The sequence below is a fragment of the Rhineura floridana genome, chromosome 2, assembly GCF_030035675.1.
Source record: "Rhineura floridana isolate rRhiFlo1 chromosome 2, rRhiFlo1.hap2, whole genome shotgun sequence".
NCBI classification, from domain to species: domain Eukaryota; kingdom Metazoa; phylum Chordata; class Lepidosauria; order Squamata; family Rhineuridae; genus Rhineura; species Rhineura floridana.
The window spans coordinates 139407320-139428206 of NC_084481.1; the positions used below are offsets into that span (position 1 = coordinate 139407320).

At 41.2% G+C, this 20887-nt stretch overlaps 1 protein-coding gene across 11 annotated transcripts in view; it reads right to left on the minus strand.

The window, feature by feature from the left end:
- NAV2 (neuron navigator 2) overlaps positions 1-20887 on the minus strand; it is a 444626-nt gene that overhangs the window by 131444 nt on the left and 292295 nt on the right. For all 11 annotated transcript variants that reach the window (XM_061610652.1, XM_061610648.1, XM_061610646.1 and 8 more), the window contains one exon: positions 14108-14230. In XM_061610652.1, coding sequence (XP_061466636.1) covers positions 14108-14230 — 123 coding nt within the window. The remainder of the gene's footprint in view (positions 1-14107; positions 14231-20887) is intronic.

The following is a 20887-nucleotide window of genomic DNA, read 5'->3' on the forward strand; positions in this document are numbered from 1 at the left end:
TGTCCTGATTTCTAAAATTCCTTTCACACTGCAGTACCTGTTGTGTTAAGGAACAACAGCTTTTCAGCCGATATACCAGCATTTCACGCAAATGTCTTTCACATGGCTGCAATGAACGTTACCCATTATACGCATGTGCACTGTAGTTCCCCATTGTGTAGGAGGTCTAAGATCTCATCCAGTTGCCATGCAACCCCTCTCCCTTTAGCATCTGATTTATTTTTAGCTGTAGTTTTAGACACAGGAGTGTGTGGGAAATGCTGTGCTACATACACCTAAGCCAGAATACCGGTACAATCTTCATCAGGCAAAAAAACCCTCGCACTTCTAGAGGGTGGGAGTGCACTGCATGCTGGGATGCCTGTCACATGAGTAGCTGCAGCTGGTGAAAAACTGCCATGATTTTCCAGGTTCCCATGTTTGCAAATGGATTATTTTTGTATTATTTATCATGAAAATTAGTGCTGAACGTGCACTATATTCCATAAGATGTCCAGGACGAGCTTGTATGTCATGTTAAAGATCAAATATAATGTGCAAATTGCTAGGTAAGAAATCATCAGAACATGCAGTGTGAAAGCAGCCTGAGGAGAAGCTACCTAACGGTAAATTATGCAAAACTACAAATAAGGCTAAAAGATTAATTTTCCAAATTATCCCATTTTCTGGGTGACATCTTCTGAGAATCTTGTGAGATTCTCAGCTTATCATAACAAAGGAATGTGCAGTGTATGGTTCCACTTGATATATTACCATCATGTTTCCACAGGTTCAAACGTGCTAATTCTTAACGCTATTTGTGCTTCTACATGTTAAAATGGCATCAGCACTCTTCAGACATTAGATAAATGTGTTCAATAAACATGTAAGGGTAGGGAAAGAAGGTGGGGACAAGCTAGTGCTGCCCTCGCATCTTGTCACCCTTCACAAGTTAGAGAAGGACTGAAGAGGGGAGCCTCTTAAAATTTTGGAAGATTCTGATTTTCCAGGGTTCTAAATTGGACATTTCGACATCACATCATGGCTTTGCACAACGAATCCTGGGAAGTATAGTTTGTGAAGGGTGCTAAATGTTATTAGGACACTCCTATTCCCTTGACAGAATTCCAGTGGCCAGAGTGGTTTAACAGACAGTCCCTCTTCTCAGATAATTCTGGGAATTGGAGCTCTGTGAGAGGAATTACGGTCTCCTAACAACCTCAGCACCCTTCTTTTCAGGAAGCCATGACTGTTTAAAGTGGAATAAAAGTCTGGTGTGGATGAAGTTTCTACAAGTACAAACGCTCTCATTTTCAGATAGCTGCCCTCCAACTTATGGAGGGTGTTAAGAACAACAATGAGAGACAGACCTAGAGTGCCTGTCTCTGCTGTCTCTCTTGCCTGCTTACAAAACACATTTAAAGAACACCTGAAGAGGGGTTTGCCTGAACAAGATTCGGCATAAATGCTGGACTGGGAAGATTGTCAGTGAGCTTCCCAATCTATTCTGGATGTGCAATGATGGTTGCTTCCATTCTCAAGACAATACACTACATGTCTAACAAAGTTCAGTATGTAAAATTTCTTGCACTGAAGCACAAGCATGATGTCTGTGGTGCAAAATGACTTAATAACGGTTGATTTCCCTGCCATTCTCCCTGGAACTAAAGTGGCAATGCAAACACAAGGTTACATTAGAGGAGACAAGGTTTCCCTTGAGTGTTCCCTGGCAATGGAGAGGGAAAGTGCTATCACTGTCACAGTCATCAGACTAATATCTTTAGCCCAATATGGAGAAAAGTTACTAATGTAATGAAATTTTCTTTGCGGAAAAGTACCTGATTATAAGTAATAGAAACACTATAACAACAAAGCCTATTAATTTGATCGACAACATGAACTGCAAAGATTTGTATTCACCCACGCAGTACCTTTGGCTTTATTGTATTTAACAACTCTGCTTATTCACATTGGGAACTCCATTTTTAAATTTTTATTGACAAGATAGCACCATGTGCTTAGAGATCTACAATTGTCAACTTGATTCATGAAATGTCACACTGCACTTTATTCCGTTAGTCTGATGATTTCTTACCTGGTAATTTGCTCATTATATTTGATCTTTCACACGACGCACAAGATAGCTCCAAAATTCTAGTGGAATGTAGTGGAAGTTTAGAACTAATTTCCATGATAAATGATACCAAAAATAATCCGTTAGCAAGGCTGGGAACCCAGAAGATTGTAGGAGTTTTTCGCTAGCTGCAGCCGCTCACATGACAGGCATCCCAGCATGCAGTGCGTTCCCGCCCTTTAGTCATGCGAGAGTTTGGTTTTTTTGTCTGACGAACCGGTATTCCAGCATCAGCACAGATAGCAGCAGCATTTCCCCCACACACCCGTCTTGATACAACTAAAACAATTTAAAAAGTCAGATCCTAAAGGGAGAGGGCTTGTATGGTGACGGGATGAGATCTTAGACCTCCTACACAGCGGGGAACAGTGCACATGGATGAGGGACGAAAACAAGCCATGTGAAAGACAGTTGTGTGAAATGCTGGTATATCGGCTGAAAATGCTGCTGTTCCTTAACACAAGAGGTACTGCAATATGAAAGGGATTTTAGAAATCGGGACAGAAGCACTACCTTTGTAATCCATTAAACTAACGCAATCAGCCCCATGTGTGAAAGCAGCCTAAGATCTGCAAAATGGGTTTCTTTTAGTTGTCCATAACGTAAATGTCTCTATTTTGTACCTTATAAATGGTGTTAAATATTTACTTTGGATTGCCATAAGATGTCTATTCATAAGATACTCTTTGTCTTACTACTCATTAAAATTGATCACTCAAGCTTTTAACGAGTGTCACCAAGTTAGACAGTGGAAGCAAGATACTATCTGGGAAATGAAAATGCCAATACATATTTAAGCAGACAAGGTAACCTAGAAGTCAATCATGAGACGTTTGTGGAAGAAATGACTGCTAGCCATAACAGCTGAATGGTACGTCCATCTTCTAAGGCAGTATAACTTGCAACACCAGATGCTGTTGAAAAACAACTGTGGAAGACAATCACTTTGCTTGTGATAGTCTGAAGACATCTGCTGACTTAATATTTGACATGTTTTGGCAACAGGGCAATGCCAAAGGGGGACAGGGAGCAATGGGCGCCAAAGGGGGGTTGGGGCAAGTGCCCCCTCCAAACAAGGAGCTCACCCCATCTAGTATATTTTGCCCACCTAGAAATATACTTTGCCTTCTGTGGCCCCCCAGATTTTTTTTTCTAGTGTCTGTTTCCCCCCACCCCAGAATTTTTTTTCTGGTGCTCTTGCTGTTTGGCACTTTTTATATGCTATATATTCAGGCATTCAGACCTCAAGAGATGAAGGAGAGAGCAGGAACAACCCATTGGCTCCACCTCCTCTATTGTGTCATCATTCATCATTTTTCAGGTGCTGGGAAGATTAGTACAAAGGAAGTGGAGAATTGGCAAAAGCCACCTCCCTCCTGCACCAGCTGAATTCTTCTGCTTAATAAAAAGCCTTCCATGGGTGGAAGAACCTTTCCATCCATAGAAGGTAAAGTCTGGATCCAACCATCGAATTTTATGAAAATTGTTAAATAATAGAATATGAATCAATCAGTTATAAATACATGGAAGAAACCAGGCAGAAAGGAAAACATGTACTGAAGCTAGGACCAGGTTCCATTGCCTCCATTCAAACTGCCCTAACTAACTGGCTAAATCAACAGAAAAGAATTCAGAATGTGGTATTATCAGAGAAGATAAAACTGAGGAATAGTTAGATTAAGAAAATAAAAGGTAGACAGCAGTGTGAAGTGACAATGCGTTAAATGCCCTCTCTGATCCATTCGAGATTTTAACAGTGTTGACCAAAACCATTTAAACCTGAAATCTTTACTCAGATATACTCAAGAGCAACCTTGTAACCTTTCAAGCTATTCATTGACTATTCACATTCTGATATACATCAGTGCAGCCTTCAGCAATGTGATAATTTCCAGAAGGTCACTAGGCCTTAGTTCTCCATGCACGTACATCAGTCACATGAGAAGTGATCTCCCTTTCAAAAACATCACTATACTTGCTTCAGTGGCAGTTTCCATCAGTGGAGTTGAAAACTCAGCACCTAACCTATTGCGTTGGGCCTTTTATGTCAGCAATTATGCATATTGTGAAAATGACATGAAAAGTTCTGACATAGATGCAGTCCTTGGAATGAGGATACATAAGATGTATTTTATTTATTTATTCATTATTTGATTTACATCCCGCCCTTCCTCCCAGCAGGAGCCCAGGGTGCCAAGCAAAAGCACTGAAGACCATGTACAGACCAGTCCATCGCGTGTTTATTCAGAAATCCCACTGGTGCTACATAATAATTCTCACTATGTCTAATGTGGCTTAAGTGCCAGCCAAGTATAGATTTGCAGCCTTAGCCTCTCACTGTCACTTGTAAGCACACAATTCAGTGACAACCATTTGTACTGCATACTAACAGCAACAAAAGTAGAGTTCATAAAAGGTAAAGGTGTCCCCGCACTTATAGTGCAACTCGTTTCCGACTCTTAGGGTGACGTCTTGCGACGTTTACTAGGCAGACCATTTGTATGGGGTGGGATTGCCAGTTCCTTCCCCGGCCTTTCTTTACCCCCCAGCATATGCCGGGTACTCATTTTACCGACCACGAATGGATGGAAGGCTGAGTGGACCCTGACCCCTGTTACCGGAGATTTGACTTCCTCCTTCTGTTGGAATCAAACTCCGGCCGTGAGCAGAGCTTCAGCTGCGTTACATCCTTCCCCAATGACTTACCATATATATGCCTGAATGCTTAAAATTGCCCTGGCTTCTTGTTGTTTGAATGCCTTTATATTTGACCTTATTGCCTGACTGAAAGGTCGAAATGTATGAAATTAGCTTTTGCACTTTGGAAACTAAACAGATAACCTCAACACCAGGGAAATCCCGAGCACAGAGGTTACTCAAGCAACTCAGACTGCTTTCACACATGGGTCTGACTGCGTTAGGTTAATGGATTAAAAAGGTAGCACTTCTGTCCTGATTTCTAAAATCCCTTTCACTCTGCAGTACCTGTTGCGTTAAGGAACAGCAGCTTTTTCAGCTGATATACCGGCATTTCACGCAACTGTCTTTCACATGACTTGCTTTCATCCCTCACCCATGTGCACTGTTCCCCACTGTGTAGGAGGTCTAAGATCTTGTCCCGTCGCCATGCAAGCCCTCTCCCTTTAGGATCTGACTTTTTAAATTGTTTTAGTTGTATCAAGACGGGTGTATGGGGGAAATGCTGCTGCTATCTGAGCCGATGCTGGAATACCGGTACAACATTTGTCAGGCAAAAAAACCCCCTGCACGACTAAAGGGCAGGAACACACTGCATGCTGGGATGCCTGTCATGTGAGCGGCTGCAGCTAGTGAAAAACTCCTGCGATCTTCTGGGTTCACAGCCTTGCTAACGGATTATTTCTGGTATCATTTATCATGGAAATTAGTTCTAAAGTCCACCCCTTTCCACTAGAATTTTGGAGCTATCCCGTGCATCATGTGAAAGATCAAATATAATGAGCAAATTACCAGGTAAGAAATCGTCAGACTAACAGAATAAAGTGCAGTGTGAAAGCAGCCTCAGTCTTGAGACTTTTGTTTCTGTTGTTGCCATTAGATGTGAAAAACCAAGTAACGGCCCCTGCTCTGTGTCAAAAAGCATTTTATATTCTTCAGCTTGTCATGCAAAGCAACTTTGTTTATTCTTGGAAAGCAAACCTATTTTCCCACTTGTCCTGGGAGCTTGAAAAGCCACTGTATGTAATATATGCTATGCTCTGGTAACCTCACAACTGGATTACTGTAATGCACTGTACATGGGGCTGCCTCTGAAAATGACTCATAGGCTTTAATTAGTGTAGAATGCAGCTGCCAGACAGAATTTTTAGTGGTGCAGCCAGATGGAATATTGCTTTATGTTTTCTGTTTTCAATTAGACCACAAAGAATAGGATAGCTATAGCAAGGAGAGAAACTGTAGATGGAAGGCAGCTAACTGGGACTTGGTCTCCAGCACAAACCTAATTTCATTGGTACTTAGAAAAAAAGATGGTATCCAAGTATTGTACCCTGCCTGCGTATGTGTAAATGTGCACATATGTTAACTCAACTTGGTTTTTTTAGGCAAATATATATTATTTTTTTAGGAGTGCACTTAAACCTTTACGCTCAACAGAATAATGTTACAACTACACTTTCTACTTTTTGGACTCTGAAGGAGGGGACATGGTTCCATAATTTTCGTAGCCAAGAGAAACACTGTGGTTGTCAGGACCCTGCCCCTTTACCAGTTTGGAGCTGGAAAGATTGCTGAAGGCATGTCTGTTGCCATGTACTGCTATGGAGCTCAGAGCACTGCAGCAGCCAAGCAACTGCAATTTTGATGTTGGAGAGAGGTCAGGGAATGACTGTCCAATTGTGGGGATGATCCCTGGCCCCCTTCTGTAAGCTCCAAGTTTGGGTGCTCATCTGTGCTCATGCTTATCAAAGGGTAGCTGTGAGGTGGGCCTCTCCTACTGAGTCAACACATGCAAAAATCTCAACTATAAAATAAAGGCCTTTTCAATTGTTATTGCTTGTTACTGTGACCAGATAATCATTTCTTTGGTATGCAAGAGAAATACAGAGTTAAAAAGAACTCTGATGGGAATTTCCTTTGTTCTTTTGGCATCTGATTTTCAAGATAAATGCTGTCTTTCAAAGGCAGAAGGGGATTATCTCCATGCACTGAAGTATAACATTGCTTTGGGAGCAGGGTTGCTTGGAGCCAGCTGATAAAAACCAAACCAGACAGCTAGCTGTGGGATTTGCTGGGTTGAGTATTTAAGTGGTCCTTTGATTTCTGTATTAGAGCAACTATAAATATTCATATAGTACAGTTTAGGTGGCTAAATTGGGATACATGAACTCTTCCAAGGGCCAGGGTGTCAACAAATACCCGGAGACAAACACCAGAAAAATAGTGATGTTAGTCTGTACCAGTAAAATGATAAAGGTGTTCTAGAGTGTTCAGGGACTAACTGGATTACCGTGGCATAATGCAGCAGCTGAACTAGGCTGTGAACCAGGCCTGTAGCTGGAGTGGGGGAACAAATGGGGGTGCTAGATCAGATCCAGACCTGTTTAGTTTCTCCTATCCTCAGACCATGCACTGCAATTAAAATGTATTTTATTTGTCACATTTTGATACTGCGTTTCATCAACAAAGTTCAGGTCAATACACATGGTCCTCTGCTGTTCGCATTTTATCATCACAGCAACTCTGTGAAGTAAGGTAGGCTGAAAGAAAGACAGAGTGACTGGCCCAAGATCACTTCGCAAAAGTTTCACAGCAGAGTGGAAAGTTGAATCCGTCCTAATCTTACTTGGTCCTAATTTGACACTCTAATCGCTACACCACACCAGCTGGAGTGTGCTATTTGCAGTGGAGAAACTGTAAGCAAGAAGAGGGCACTTATCCCTACCCTTTCTTCCTCACCTTCTTCTATCAGCTCCTTTCCTCTTAGCTCATATTCTAGACCTATGCTAGGCTTTAAGGTGCCTCAAGCCTTTTATGGGGGTGTTTGGGGTGTGAAAAAAGTATTCTCAGCATCTCCTAGTCTCTTCCAATTAAAAATTGGGTGTCACACCCTGGAGGAAACCATAAAATAATGGCCCTAATAATTATCAGCCAGATGTTTCTCTGCAAGACATATCCACCAGTTCCATAAACCGGTTGGCTTATATGTACTTTAAAGGAAACAACACTTGATTTCTTTAGGTACAATTACAAAAGACAAAATATCACTAGATTTGTCAGCTATAAGAAATACTTGTTTTCACAGGAACATTCAGAAATATGTATTAAAACATGGGGCATGAATAAGAGTTGTGTAAGTGGACCCAACATGCCACACATATATTTAGAGTTAAAGATATACTACTAAAATAACCTTTCCCGCACATTAACTTTGACAGCAACTGCTCATGTATCCTCTAAGCTTATCAAGGCATGGACAACTTTCAAGGTTAAATTAAATTATAGCCCACCAGTTAGGGTAATGAATTATAAACACGCCCTGTCATGATCTGGGCCTATAATTGCCATGATCTTTAGGTCTGGCCAGCTTCCATTTTACAAAAAAATGGAACGTCTACTGTAGATGCTGGCAAAGCAGTTAGTCCAACCCATTTCCATTCCTTTGTCTGAATTCTGTTGTCACCTACAGGGAGTCAGGTTGTCTGTCTGCCGGGCCTTATGCTTTTGCCATGTAAATGCTAATAAAGCTGTTGCTAGGCAGAACTTGTTTGCCCTGCTCTAGTGCATAATGTCCTGCATGCCTTCCCCTATCTAATTGGCTAGTCACAACAAACCTTTCCTCCTTCATATACAATTTTGATTGTACACTTCACCTTAGTATTTATTTATTAAAATGTGATATTTCAAAAAGGAATTGATGACAGATAATAAATTTACTTCAAAAAGGAATCCATGGCAGATAACAAATCAGAAAAACCCTAAAAACAATAATAAAAATTACTATGAGTTCTGCTGGGGAGGCCCTTCACATGATCCCACCATTGGGCATAGCCCATTCTATAGTGATGTGGGATAGGGCTCTCCTGGTGGTGGCACCTCATGTGTGAAATTCCCTCCCCCTAGGAAAAGATATTATCATTCTCAGTATTGATTTTTCAATGTCGTTAGAAGAAGTGGGTGGCAGTGGCCAGGTGGGGCATGGGTCCGAGGGCCTCAGCCACTCTTGAGGGGCCCCTGCCTAGGATTACAGGCTGGGGCTGGGAGCATGATTGCAACTGCAAATCACACCCTGCAACCCGACACCGATTGCAGATTGCTCCCAAGGGCCCCCTGATTTGATCTACAGGTTGGGGCTGGGAGGGTGGAGTTCTGCGATCCACAACGGTGTTGGGTCATGGAGCATGATTTGCAGTAGCAAATCACGCCCCACACCCTGAAGCTGATCATAGAGTGGGTGCTCCACCACCCTCCCAGACACCTCCTGACGTTGGTGCTGCCTTCCGCATCATCACATCAGCATGCTGGTGCCACAACACAGGAAGTGGGATGGCCATGGGGGGTATTGGTGCCCAAGAACCCACCCCAACCTGGTGCTGGCCCTAAAATGAAGACATATTTGTTCCCTTTGGGATAGATTAAGGTCAATGTAATTGTGATCTTCACTATTGTATTTTAACAATAGACTGATTGCATGTGACTTCAAATGGAATGGTTTTGTTTTTGTCATGTTTTACTGAGTTTACATTGTTTTGACTATTTCTGTAACCTGCCATGGGTTCTTATTGAAGAAGGGTGGTTAACAACAATAATGCCTAGGGACAGCAATAATTTTAAAAAACTAAAAATTTAAACAGATAAAAGGCCTTTTAAAGAAATAATATTTTTACTATGCAGAAGAACCCTAGTCAAGGTTTACCAACAGCACAATCCAAACTATATCTACTTAGAAGTCAGTCCTGTTGAGTTCTATGGGGCTTAATACCTTAGTAAGTGTGTTTAGAATTGCAGCCTTCAGGAGCATCCATCTCCGCAACACTAAGCTCCTTTGTCCCTACATCGACCTTCTGGTGACTGGCCTGGCCTGAAGGCACTTAACTCTTCTTGCTGAAAGCAAGTAGGCTAGATTAAATGTTTCCTACCCAGGCTCCGCCTTTTACCTAAGATTTCTATCTTAATTTCCAATCAGATATATTTTTTAATTGTATGCTACAAGCAACTGTGATTGATGCTTAATGTATCATGCTTAATGACATCACTGGAGCCTGCCCCATGACATCACTCGAGCCCGCCCCATGGCATCTCTTGCTCCCGCCCCATGACATCACTAGGGCCCGCCCCTCAAATCTCAGGTTTTGGGATGCTTCTGACCAGGCAACCGTAGTGCAAAACCACCTGGCAGCTGGTGGTTTTCTGCCGTGACATAACTTTTTTGTATATGCTCTTTTGTTATGAACACAGGCCTTGGAACCTAGATTTGGAAAATAGACTTTTATATCTAGAACTCTGTACCTACACAATTATAAATGTCCCTTTTCTGTTTTACCATTCTGGAACAAAAAAAGAAGTCTTTGGTTTAGGCAGATGTTGCAATAAATAAAATATAAATAACTTCCATCACCAGATGGGTATACCCAACAGAGTAAATAAACAGAGTAGAGCTGAAACTATTTTTGGCTATTTTATATCCTTTTAAAATAAAAACAACAAATCTAAATTAAAAGGAGTTTTCAGATGCTATCCATTCTGAGTGGTGTGTATGACTGCACACACAAAATACAAATAAACTAGTAAGCTCAGCTGTTTATGAGATGATCCCCATTAACCTAGCTATCAGGCATTAAATTAATTTTCCACATTCAGATCTGTAGGGGAAGATATACCTTGTAAGGACCATGTTTGATGCTAATACAGTTAATATGGAGAAATCCTTATTCTATCTACAGCTAATGAGATAGCTAAGCCAAGTAGCTGGAAATGCAAGAGCTCCACTGGGAATATCTTAGCAATAAGCCATTTTACTGTGACATGCATGTTCAGTGTTGGATTGGCTCTACCTTGGGGCATTCAGATTTATACAGTTTAAAAGGAATATAAATCCAGTCTCCAGAATATTCTTTCATGAATTGTGTTTTCAAACAACCAACTAATTTTTAATGATAACTAGGGCTCAGCTGAAATGCTCCTCCTATAAATTGACTACCCCTGTTCACAGAAGGAGCAAATTGTGGTGACAATTTTGGTGGTTTTCAGGATTGGGATAAAGTATTACATTTTTATTTTTTTGACTTTTTGTAGAGAATACCTCCTTTTCCTCCCTTTCTAACAGTAAATAATATGCTATATTTTAACAGTAAATAATAATATGCAGCTTTCTCCCCTCATCCCTTTGTGTTTAAAAATCTAGTAAATGTTATACTTTTCCCTGCCACCATTTTTCTCCCTAGTGCCTTACTGAATGATGCAAGCATCACAGCATTAGCATCATTAGAAGGGCTGATCTGGACAAGAATATGGCAGAAGATGTAAGAAGCAGGTTTTTTACACTTTTAAAGGTATGGAGTAGAGGGGGGAAAGCCACTGCTATAGCAGATAGCATGTTATTTATTGTTAAAAATGGTAAGCTCCCCTGGAAACAATATGTAATGCTCTGCTCCTCCACTCCAAGACTGCAGCCCATTTCAGGCTTTTGTTTGACGGTATAATGAAAAGCCCAAAATGGAGTGAAAGCAGCCAAGCCTTAATTATAATCCATAGACATCTCTTTATATGGCTTTTCACAAAGTAAAATATCACAGGTTGATTTGGGGTATTATGAAGGATGGAGATCACCTTGGACAGCCACCTGTCGGGTATGCTTTAGTTTGGATTCCTGCATTGAGCAGGTGGTTGGACTCAATGGCCTTATAGGCCCCTTCCAACTCTATGATTCTATGTTTCTGATAAGCAAGTGATCTCTTGACATGGCTTGGATGAAGATTTTTGTTTTCAGGTTCAAGCTCTTATGGACTAACATGTAAAATATGTTCCCACTGTATGGCTGCAGATTCTAGAATAGTGTGAGAATCTGTATGGCCTTCTTCACTTGGTTCAGCCATAAGGCTTTGATTTATTGCATTCTGAGTTCATCTCATCCAGTGGCTATGGGACAAATAAAATTTAACCTCTACCACAAACTCACCATGTGATCTTAAATAAGCTACTGTCTCTCAGTCTTAGCCTCCCTCTGCACTATGTGAATAATAATGTTTACCTACCTTACAGGAGTGTTGAAAGGAGTAGTACAAAGGTCATTTGTGTATACCCCTTAAGCATTAAGAAGCATTAAATATAAATGATAAATATTTGTTACAATTATTATCATCATCATATGGGAAATGGGAGTTATGGAATGCATGATTTCCCCTCCCCTTCCAATCTCTCCGCTCTTATATCTGACACATTCTTGCCTGTGACCTTTGCTCTTCACATTCCACCATCCTCTGCTAGCTGAAGGTGTCCTTTCCCCTCAAACAACTCCACCCTTTCTCCCTTACTGCCTTGTATGATTTGAACTACCTCCCAGGACACCTGTGTGATACAGCCTCTCTTACCATCTTCATATCCCACTTTTTCCATGAAACCTTTTGCACACCCCACAGGTCCCATGCCTTGTAAGTCCGTCCCCAAGCCTAAGCAACTTTTGTTGTTTTCCTTGTGTTGAATTTCACACTGAAAGTGCAAACTGATGGCACTATCACAATAATAATAAATTATGACTTGGATCCTAACTAGACTTCCATTGGCAAGAGTGTTTCCTGAGTGACTTTCCCCAACTCCCATTTCCTTCTGCAGCCCTCTGTACCCCTCCACCCCACCAAATATGCTCTTGAGAGCTAGAAGACCATCTGGACCAGTATAAGTGGTGGTACAGGGCACTACAGGTGGAACTGGCAAAAACTGCCTCCCCTACTTCTGCCAGCAGGATGCTCTGCTGAATCTTAGTCCTCTCCATGAATGTAAGGAGCCCTTTCATTTGCAGATGCCCAGTTAGGATTCAGTCCAACTCTATCTATTCTAAAATCTAATTCAAACATTACCAGTAATTCTTATGACATCATGGTACATCCATCAGGGTTGCTGCTGCAGGTGATGTGGGCAGAATCCACACAAACTGGGCAACTCACTTGAACACATGTAGAGATTAACAATACAACACCTATCTCAGGGAAAGAGTTATTTTGGGTGAAAACACACACACACACACAAGGCCCAAGATTCTATGAGAAATGGAGTAAGAAAATAAAAACATAAGAAGAGCCTGCTGTTCTCACAGTGGCCAACCAGATGCCAATGGGAAGCCCGCAAGCAGGACTTGAGTGCAACAACACTCTCCCCTCCTGCAGCTTCCGGCAACTGGTTTTCAGAGCCATGCTGCCTCTGACTGTAAAGGCAGAGCACAGCCATCATGGCTAGTCGCCACTGATAGCCTTATCCTCCATGAATTTGTCTAATCTTCTTTTAAAGCCATCCAAATTGGTGGCCATCACTGCCTCCTGTGGGAGCGCATTCCACAGTGTAACTGTGCTGCGTAAAGAAGTACTTTCTTTTGTCTGTCCTGAATCTTCCAACATTCAGCTTCATTGAATGTCCATGAGTTCTAGTGTTAAAGAGGGAGAAAAACGTTTCTCTATCCACCTTTTCCATGCCATGCATAATTTTATACACTTCTATCATGTCACCTCTGACTCACCTTTTCTCTAAACTAAAAAGACCCAAATGTTGCAACCTTCCCTCATAGGGGAGTCGCTCCATCCCCTTGATCATTCTGGTTGCTAGGAATGCAAAAGTGTAGTTTTATAACATAATTTAACCTATTCAAATAGACCAAAAGAACAGCAACAAGTCCAACCCTATGTCTAACCACAGTCACAACTGAGCCACAATTAGTAAGAAAACTTATCTGAGACTACAGGCACTCCATGATGATGAATCAAAATCACGGATAAAGGTTGCCTTATCTCTTTCTCCCTTATTTGAGCTATGAGAAGTAGACAATAAGCTTCCTTCTTGCTTGCTTATGTTCCTGCTGTAATGTATGTGAATGTACTAGGCAGGCCAATTTTCCTCATTTGTTTTCTTATTTTGGCAGGGGGAGTTGTATTTTAGTGACTACTGTATGGACCATTTGGTCAGTTTATTCCAGTCCAACATTTTTTTGTTATTCCTGTTTCCCAGGCATAAGAAATTACTTTTTGACATTAAGAAATTTATTTTCAGTTTTATTCTGTTAACCAACTAACTACAGAAATAACTGTTCAGATGTGCCTATATAGTTAATTCCCACTCTACTTAAATATACTAACTCAATCATCCTCAAAAGATCCCAGCCAACATCTCAACTGCAAATCTCTGGAGCAAAAATTCCACTTTCTTGTTATAGTCTCAGGCATTTGAAAATATGTGCATTTTGTTTTATGCTTGCAGTAGAACACAATGCACAAAAAATGTAAAAATATAGAAATGCAGATGCAGGCCTACCTGTCAGCATCACCCAGGCCCAGTGAGGTGTTGCGTTGCAGAGTTTCCCGTACAGCAGCCATCCCATCTGGAAGTCTATTTAGCCTTCGAGTGTAAAGGCCCAATCCACCATCAGTCATGTACCTTAAAAAAATACCAGAAAGCCAGTTAAATATTATAGGTTTACCATATTTATTAAGTTATTTTTACACCACCCTTCACTACAAAAAATGAGAGTTGTGTACAACAAAATAAGAACAAAGCACCACACGTAATATGATAATTACATCCAATGTCTTGAAGATGTAAAGTTGGAGCACGTTGTGACACTTACTTAAACTAGATTTTGTCATGGATTAAACCATAAGAGTTTTAACTATTCACTAAATTGACCATGATTTCAGTTAAAAATCAGTTTTAGAGAAACATGGGACGGCCAATGGCCCATCTAATCCAGCATCCTGTTAATAATAATAATAATAAATTTAATTTCTTCGTCGCCTATCTGGCCGATGGCCACTCTAGGCGACTTACATATTTGTTAGAATACAATTGATAAAATATAATAATACAATATAAAAACAATACATCTGCAGCAACAATATTAAAACTGGGCAGGAGGCATTACAGTTATAACAATTAACCCTCCCCGGATACCCCGAAGGCCTGCTGAAAGAGCCAGGACTTTAAGGCTTTCCGAAACACATTTAGGGAAGAGGCGTGCCGGAGATCTTGTGGGAGGGAGTTCCAAAGAGTGGGGGCCGCCACTGAGAATGCCCTCTCTCTAGTACCCGCCAATCTGGCTGTTTTTGTTGGCGGGATTGAGAGAAGGCCCTGTGTGGCTGATCTTGTCGGGCGGCATAATTGGTGGCATTGAAGGCACTCCGTGAGATAAACTGGGCCGAAACCGTGTAGGGATTTAAAGGTCAATACCAACACCTTGAATTGGGCTCAGAAAACAACTGGTAGCCAGTGTAGGTCGAACAACACTGGTGTGATGTGATCTCGGCGGCGACTATACGTAAGTAGTCGAGCCGCCGCATTTGGTATCAGTTGTAATTTCCGGACCGTTTTCAAGGGTAACCCCACATAGAGCGCATTACAGTAGTCCAAACGAGAGGTGACCAGGGCGTGTACCACTAGTGGGAGCTGGTGAACAGGAAGGTAGGGTTGCAGCCTTCGTATGAGGTGTAGTTGGTACCAGGCTGCCCGGCTCACTGCCGAAATCTGAGCCTCCATGGACAGCCTGGAATCAAGCACAACCCCAAGGCTGCGGACCTGGTCCTTTAGGGGTAGACTCACCCCGTTGAACTTCAGGTCAATATCGCCCAACCTTCTCTTGTCCCCCACAAGTAGTACCTCGGTCTGTTCTCATAGTTTCCGACCAGATGCCTAGGGGAAGCCCACAAGCAGTTAGAAATATGACAAGGACCTAGCCACCAGTAAAATCTTCCAACTGGGAATGGACTGGAGATATTTTGCTTTCAAAGTTATAATTCCAAATTCCAAATGGTAGAGTTTGCTTTTGAAGTTATAATTTTGAAATTATTTTCATAAGTGAAAATATAAAAAAATGTATGTTTTAGGCAGGATTATTCTTCCAGTATGGCAGATTTTATATACAGTAGAATGGATTGACTAAGATCTGCTGAAAGCCTACTTCCACCAAGTGTCTTCTTGCACTGACTTTAGCTCCTTTCAGGTGCTATAAATTTGTAACCATGTATGAAGCATGGGACCATGTGTGATTGCCCCAACCTGTCCACCAAAGGTCTGAGGGGACTTATAAGAATGTTTGCTTCTATCTCACCAAAATTTGGAACCCTGATCATGCCGGGTTCCTGATGGCAGGAAAGATTGCAAGTCTGTTCGGGGAAACATGCTTACAAGCCACTCAGACCTTAAAGGGGGGAGGGGGCAATACGCACAGCTCTGTACCTCCTATATGCTTACAAATGCATAAAGCCTGAAGTAGAGTTTTGTTTAGAGCAAATCTGTGTAGAAACAGTGTGTAGTTATATACTGTTCTTAAATTTAAATAATCTATTCTTTTATGTGTGTAACACGTTAAAAACTATGGCGTTCCCACCTTGTGTGGGGGCGTGTTTGCCGCCACCCCACTGTAGAGAAGGCTTGGGAAGGGTCCTGAAGGTTCCAAATTGGTCAGGTGGGGTAATTTGACCAATTAGGTGAGGGATTGAGCTACTATAAATAGTCTGCTCCTCCCTAAAAACTTGCCTTTTTTGCCTTGCGGCAACCCCCCCCTTGTCAGTATGGGCTCTGCGAGTCACCAAATGGGGCTGAGTAGGATTTTTTTTTTTGAGATCCTGATTTCGCCTACTCCATACTGCTTGGTTTGATTCAATTGGCTTGCCGGGGGGAGGGGGTTGTGGTGATTCCGGTTTGGCTGACATGGAATTCAGGCAGGTGAGGTCATTGGGGTTAAAAATTGAGGTGGCTGAGGCATTTTGGTAATGGGCACTCCCTAGGGAACCATCAGGGTGTAACATCTGGTGTGGATCTGGGGAGTGTCCACGTGGGACCGGCTTGCGCATCATGGTGAACGCCTGTACAGCGGGGCCAGGATGCGGAGGTTAGAACCACATACCTGACTCCAATAGCAAGGAGGGATAAGTTTTCCCACATCCTTGACTGGGGAGTTACAGTCCGATGTGACTGACTTGACTTCTGGATTGGAGGGTCTATACCCTCTCAGATAGGTTGAGCCTCACCTGCCCGAAGTATTTGATATACAATTAATTGGCTGATTTGAATCTGATTGATTATGTGTTATATTTTAATAAATATAACATTACTCCATATATGCGTCACGAGTCTTCTTTGGCGTGGTGGCAATGGGTGGTATTCAATGCTATTCCTACTCAGAGTTAGACTAATTGAAGTTAATAGACATGACTAACTTAGGTTCATTAATTTTGGTGGGGCTACTCTGTGTAGGATTTAGCAGAATACAACCCAAAATTATTTGTGGTACTCCTTAGAACAGGGACAGACAACTAGATATCTTTGTACCAAATTTCAGTCAATCTGAGTATCAATTTGAATTAAGGTACAGGAGGATTTTGTTCACATGCAGTCATGAGGAACTTGCTCCCAAATCATGGGTGGTATTCAGTGCTAGTCCTACTTGGAGTAGACCCACTGAAGTTAATAGACACAACTTATGGTCATTAATTTCAATGGTCTACTCTGAGTAGGACTTAATTGAATGCAACCCCATGTGTCTTAATGCTTCATCTCTCATTTGAATTCTACATTCAACGTCCAGCGAACAGTAATTTGGAGAAGCAATGAGATACCCTGTTTATACATTTTAGATGGAATCTAATTTTATTTAACAAAATGTATGTAATGCTTGATTTTAATAAAATCTCTAAACAGTTTACAACCCCCCCAAACAATTAAAATTATCAATAAAAGGCAGTTAAAAACAGGTATTTGTTTTTAATAGGTGCCCTTGTGCTCATAGGCTTTTGATCCAGCACAGAAGGGAAGAGATTTCTGTCAATTTAATTCCCTCTCCGCATGGTGGTGGCAAAAATCCCTCCACAGCACCTTCCACGCTGTTTTGGAGGTAGGGTTGCCAGGTCAGAAGCATTCCAAATCCTGAGATTTCAGGGGCGGGCCCAAGGGATGTCATGGAGGCAGGTCATATTGATGCCATGGGGGCAGGCCGTAGTGATGTCATGGGTGGGCCCAAGTCTTAGTGGTCATTAAGCATGATACATTAAGCATCAATCACAGTTGCTTTGAGAATACAATTCAAACAAAAACATTTCTCTGGTTGGAAATTAAGATAGAAATCATAGCTAAAAGATGGAGTCTGGATAGGGAACAGGGAACATTTAATCTAGCCAACTTGCTTTTTGCAAGAAGGGTTTAAGTGCCCTCAGGCCAGGCCAGTCACCAGAAGGCCATCGTAGGAAGAAAGGAGCCTAGTGTTGTGGAGATGTTAGATATGAACGCTCAGGAGTAAAGATGAATGCCCCTGAAGGCTGCAATTCTAAACACACTTACCAAGCCCCATGGAACTCAACAGGACTTACTTCTGAGTAGATATGGTTTCGATTGTGCTGTTGGTAAAGCTAGACGAGGGATCCTCTGCAAAGATATCCATATCCAAGCAGGGTTGGCAACCCCCTGCCTGGAATGCCCTGCCCCTACCTTTTGGCTGCTCCAAACTTCTTTACAAATTTAACCCTTCACTTCAGAAAGAGGTCTGAGAAATGAGTAAGAGTAAGAAGATTCTCTACCCTTTTTTCTCTAGCTTGTGGGCTGCTATAAACTCACTTTGACAGCCAACACAATTCCAGTGAGTAATAACTGATAAAGAAGAAACACACATGGGTTGGTCTACTTTCACATTCAGCAGCTTGGGAACAACAAAAATTGCAGCCACCCTTCCCAGTATGTGAATTCTCTTTTACCACTATTGGGCAAGAAACAAACTGTCATGCAGCCAACAAGGTGCATCATCAGCGGGTTTAAAGGGGTTGAGCTGAAAGCATGGAACCACCATTGTTGCTTCAATGGCTGGAAAGGAGTGAGGTTAAAAGTAAATGAAATGCAAACAGAGAAAGAAAAACAAAAGACAGTGATGATTTCCTAAATGCAATACCATACCAACCACAACAAGCTTCCTATGAGTAAGGTAGAAAACTCAGCATCCCACAACCAGTCACAATTCCTAACCAAAAGCCAAAACTAAAAAAATCCTGGCAGCCAGTCAGCCAAGGTCACAGAAATCCCCATGCAGCACAACCTGACCAAGGTGCTGCAGTTAGTGCAGAATGCTGTGGCACGATTGGTGACAAGAGCGATACTGTATCAGCACATAATACCTCTGCACTGGTTGCTGATTTGCTACCAGGTCAAGTTCAAGGCATGTTTTGCATGTTACAGGTGCCACATAGTACTTGTTCTCCTCTTGTAAGAAATCAGTCTTTTAGTGTGGCAGCTACTCTTTGGAACTTCCTGCCTATTGACATTAGGCAGACACCTTCATTATACTCTTTTCAGCACCTGCTAAAAACTTTTTTGTTAGGCAAGCCTACCCAGGCACGTAGAAGCTATTGTGTTTTTTATCTGTTTTTAACTCATTGTTGGTTTTATTATTTTGAATGTTTTTAAATACCTGTCTTTAACTGTCTTGCCAATAATTTTTTTGTTTTAATTCTTTCTGTAAACTGCTTTGAGATTTTTTACAACAAAGTGGTATATAAATATTGTAAATAAAATACATAAATAAATTTTGGCGTCACTGTGGCCCTTGAGTCCCTTTCCACTTTTAGGAACAAAAAAATCTACCTTATACCTACTGGGGCCATTTGATACCATCTAGCTCAGTACTGACGGCATGGACTAGCATTGGCTCTCCAGGATTCAAGGCAATAGTCTTTTCCAGAAATTGAGTTTTGGACTTTTGCATGCAAAGCATATGCCCTGCCACTGAGCCACAACCCTTTCCTTGTTTAAAAAAGTATCTTTTAAAATTGTTCTTTTCAATTCATTAATGAATGCACAGCATATGTAGAGCAGATCCACATCATTTATTTAAAGCACATTATTTGATGTATATGAATCCCATTACAGAATCATGGTAACTGTAGTTTGTTAAGCGTAGTGGGAACAATAACTGTGAGGAGGAAACTATACTTCCCAGATTCTTTAGGGGAATTCATGCACTTTAAATGCAAGCTGGATGTGCTTTAAATATATTGTGTGGATCTACTTCATAAACTTTGCCTGCATGTAAATCGTTTTAATTTTTTAAAATGGAAATGAGCTGTAATGTTTACTGGGTGACCATGGGCTACTCACCATCTCTCAACCTAATCTGCCCCTCAGGATGAAAACAGCAGAGGGGAACCATAACCACCCCAAGGAAGAAGACACACTTAAAATGTAGAGCAAGTAATAACTTACAACCATAGTGTGAAATCAAATACTTATTGGAACATAGTATGAAGAAATATTTATATAAGCATGACTGTCAAAGATGTTTATTATTTACACAACCTGTAAAGATATTTGTAGTGCAATCCTCATTGTTTACTCAGAAGCAAGTCCCAATGTATTCAGTGGGACTTACTCAAATAGGGAAGAGTGCACAGAACTGCAGCCTCAACTGATAAGGAACACTCACCCAACCCAAAATTCAGAATCATGCTGTTTTGCAACTGTTTATACTTTTTATGTTTATTGGATTTTAAAGGGATTTATTTCTTGTTATGAGCTGCCTTGGTTTCCAATCGGCAATCCTACCTCACAGGGTTGTTCGGAAGACTCCTCTCTCTCTCTCTCTCTATGTAAAAAGATATACACCCCATATAACAGTTTATTGTGAAAACCAGTTGGTCATTGCAGAACTTTTAAAAAAAAAATACAATCAGTATTACTTTCCTACATAATAAAAGCAGTGATACCTATGTAAGCCCTGCCTAAAATTGCTTTAAAATAGGGGATTGGAGAGGGAGAGAAAGATTTACAACACAAACACAATTCTTTGCTGTGATCACTCAAATGTCCCATCAATTTACAGCACAATCCTAACCATGTTTACTTAAAAGTAAGTCCTACTGAATTCAATGGGATTTACTCTGGATATGTGGGATTAGCATTGCACCTTTACTCCCAGAAAAGCAAGTATTGGATTAAAACTTCATATTGGGAAGGTTTTTTTTAAAGAGTGCCATTTTCAACAGACCAGAAAATTTAAATTGTTTGACTTCTGCACACAACAGAAAAAAAAAGACTTTTGGTACTGCTGAAAGGTATATA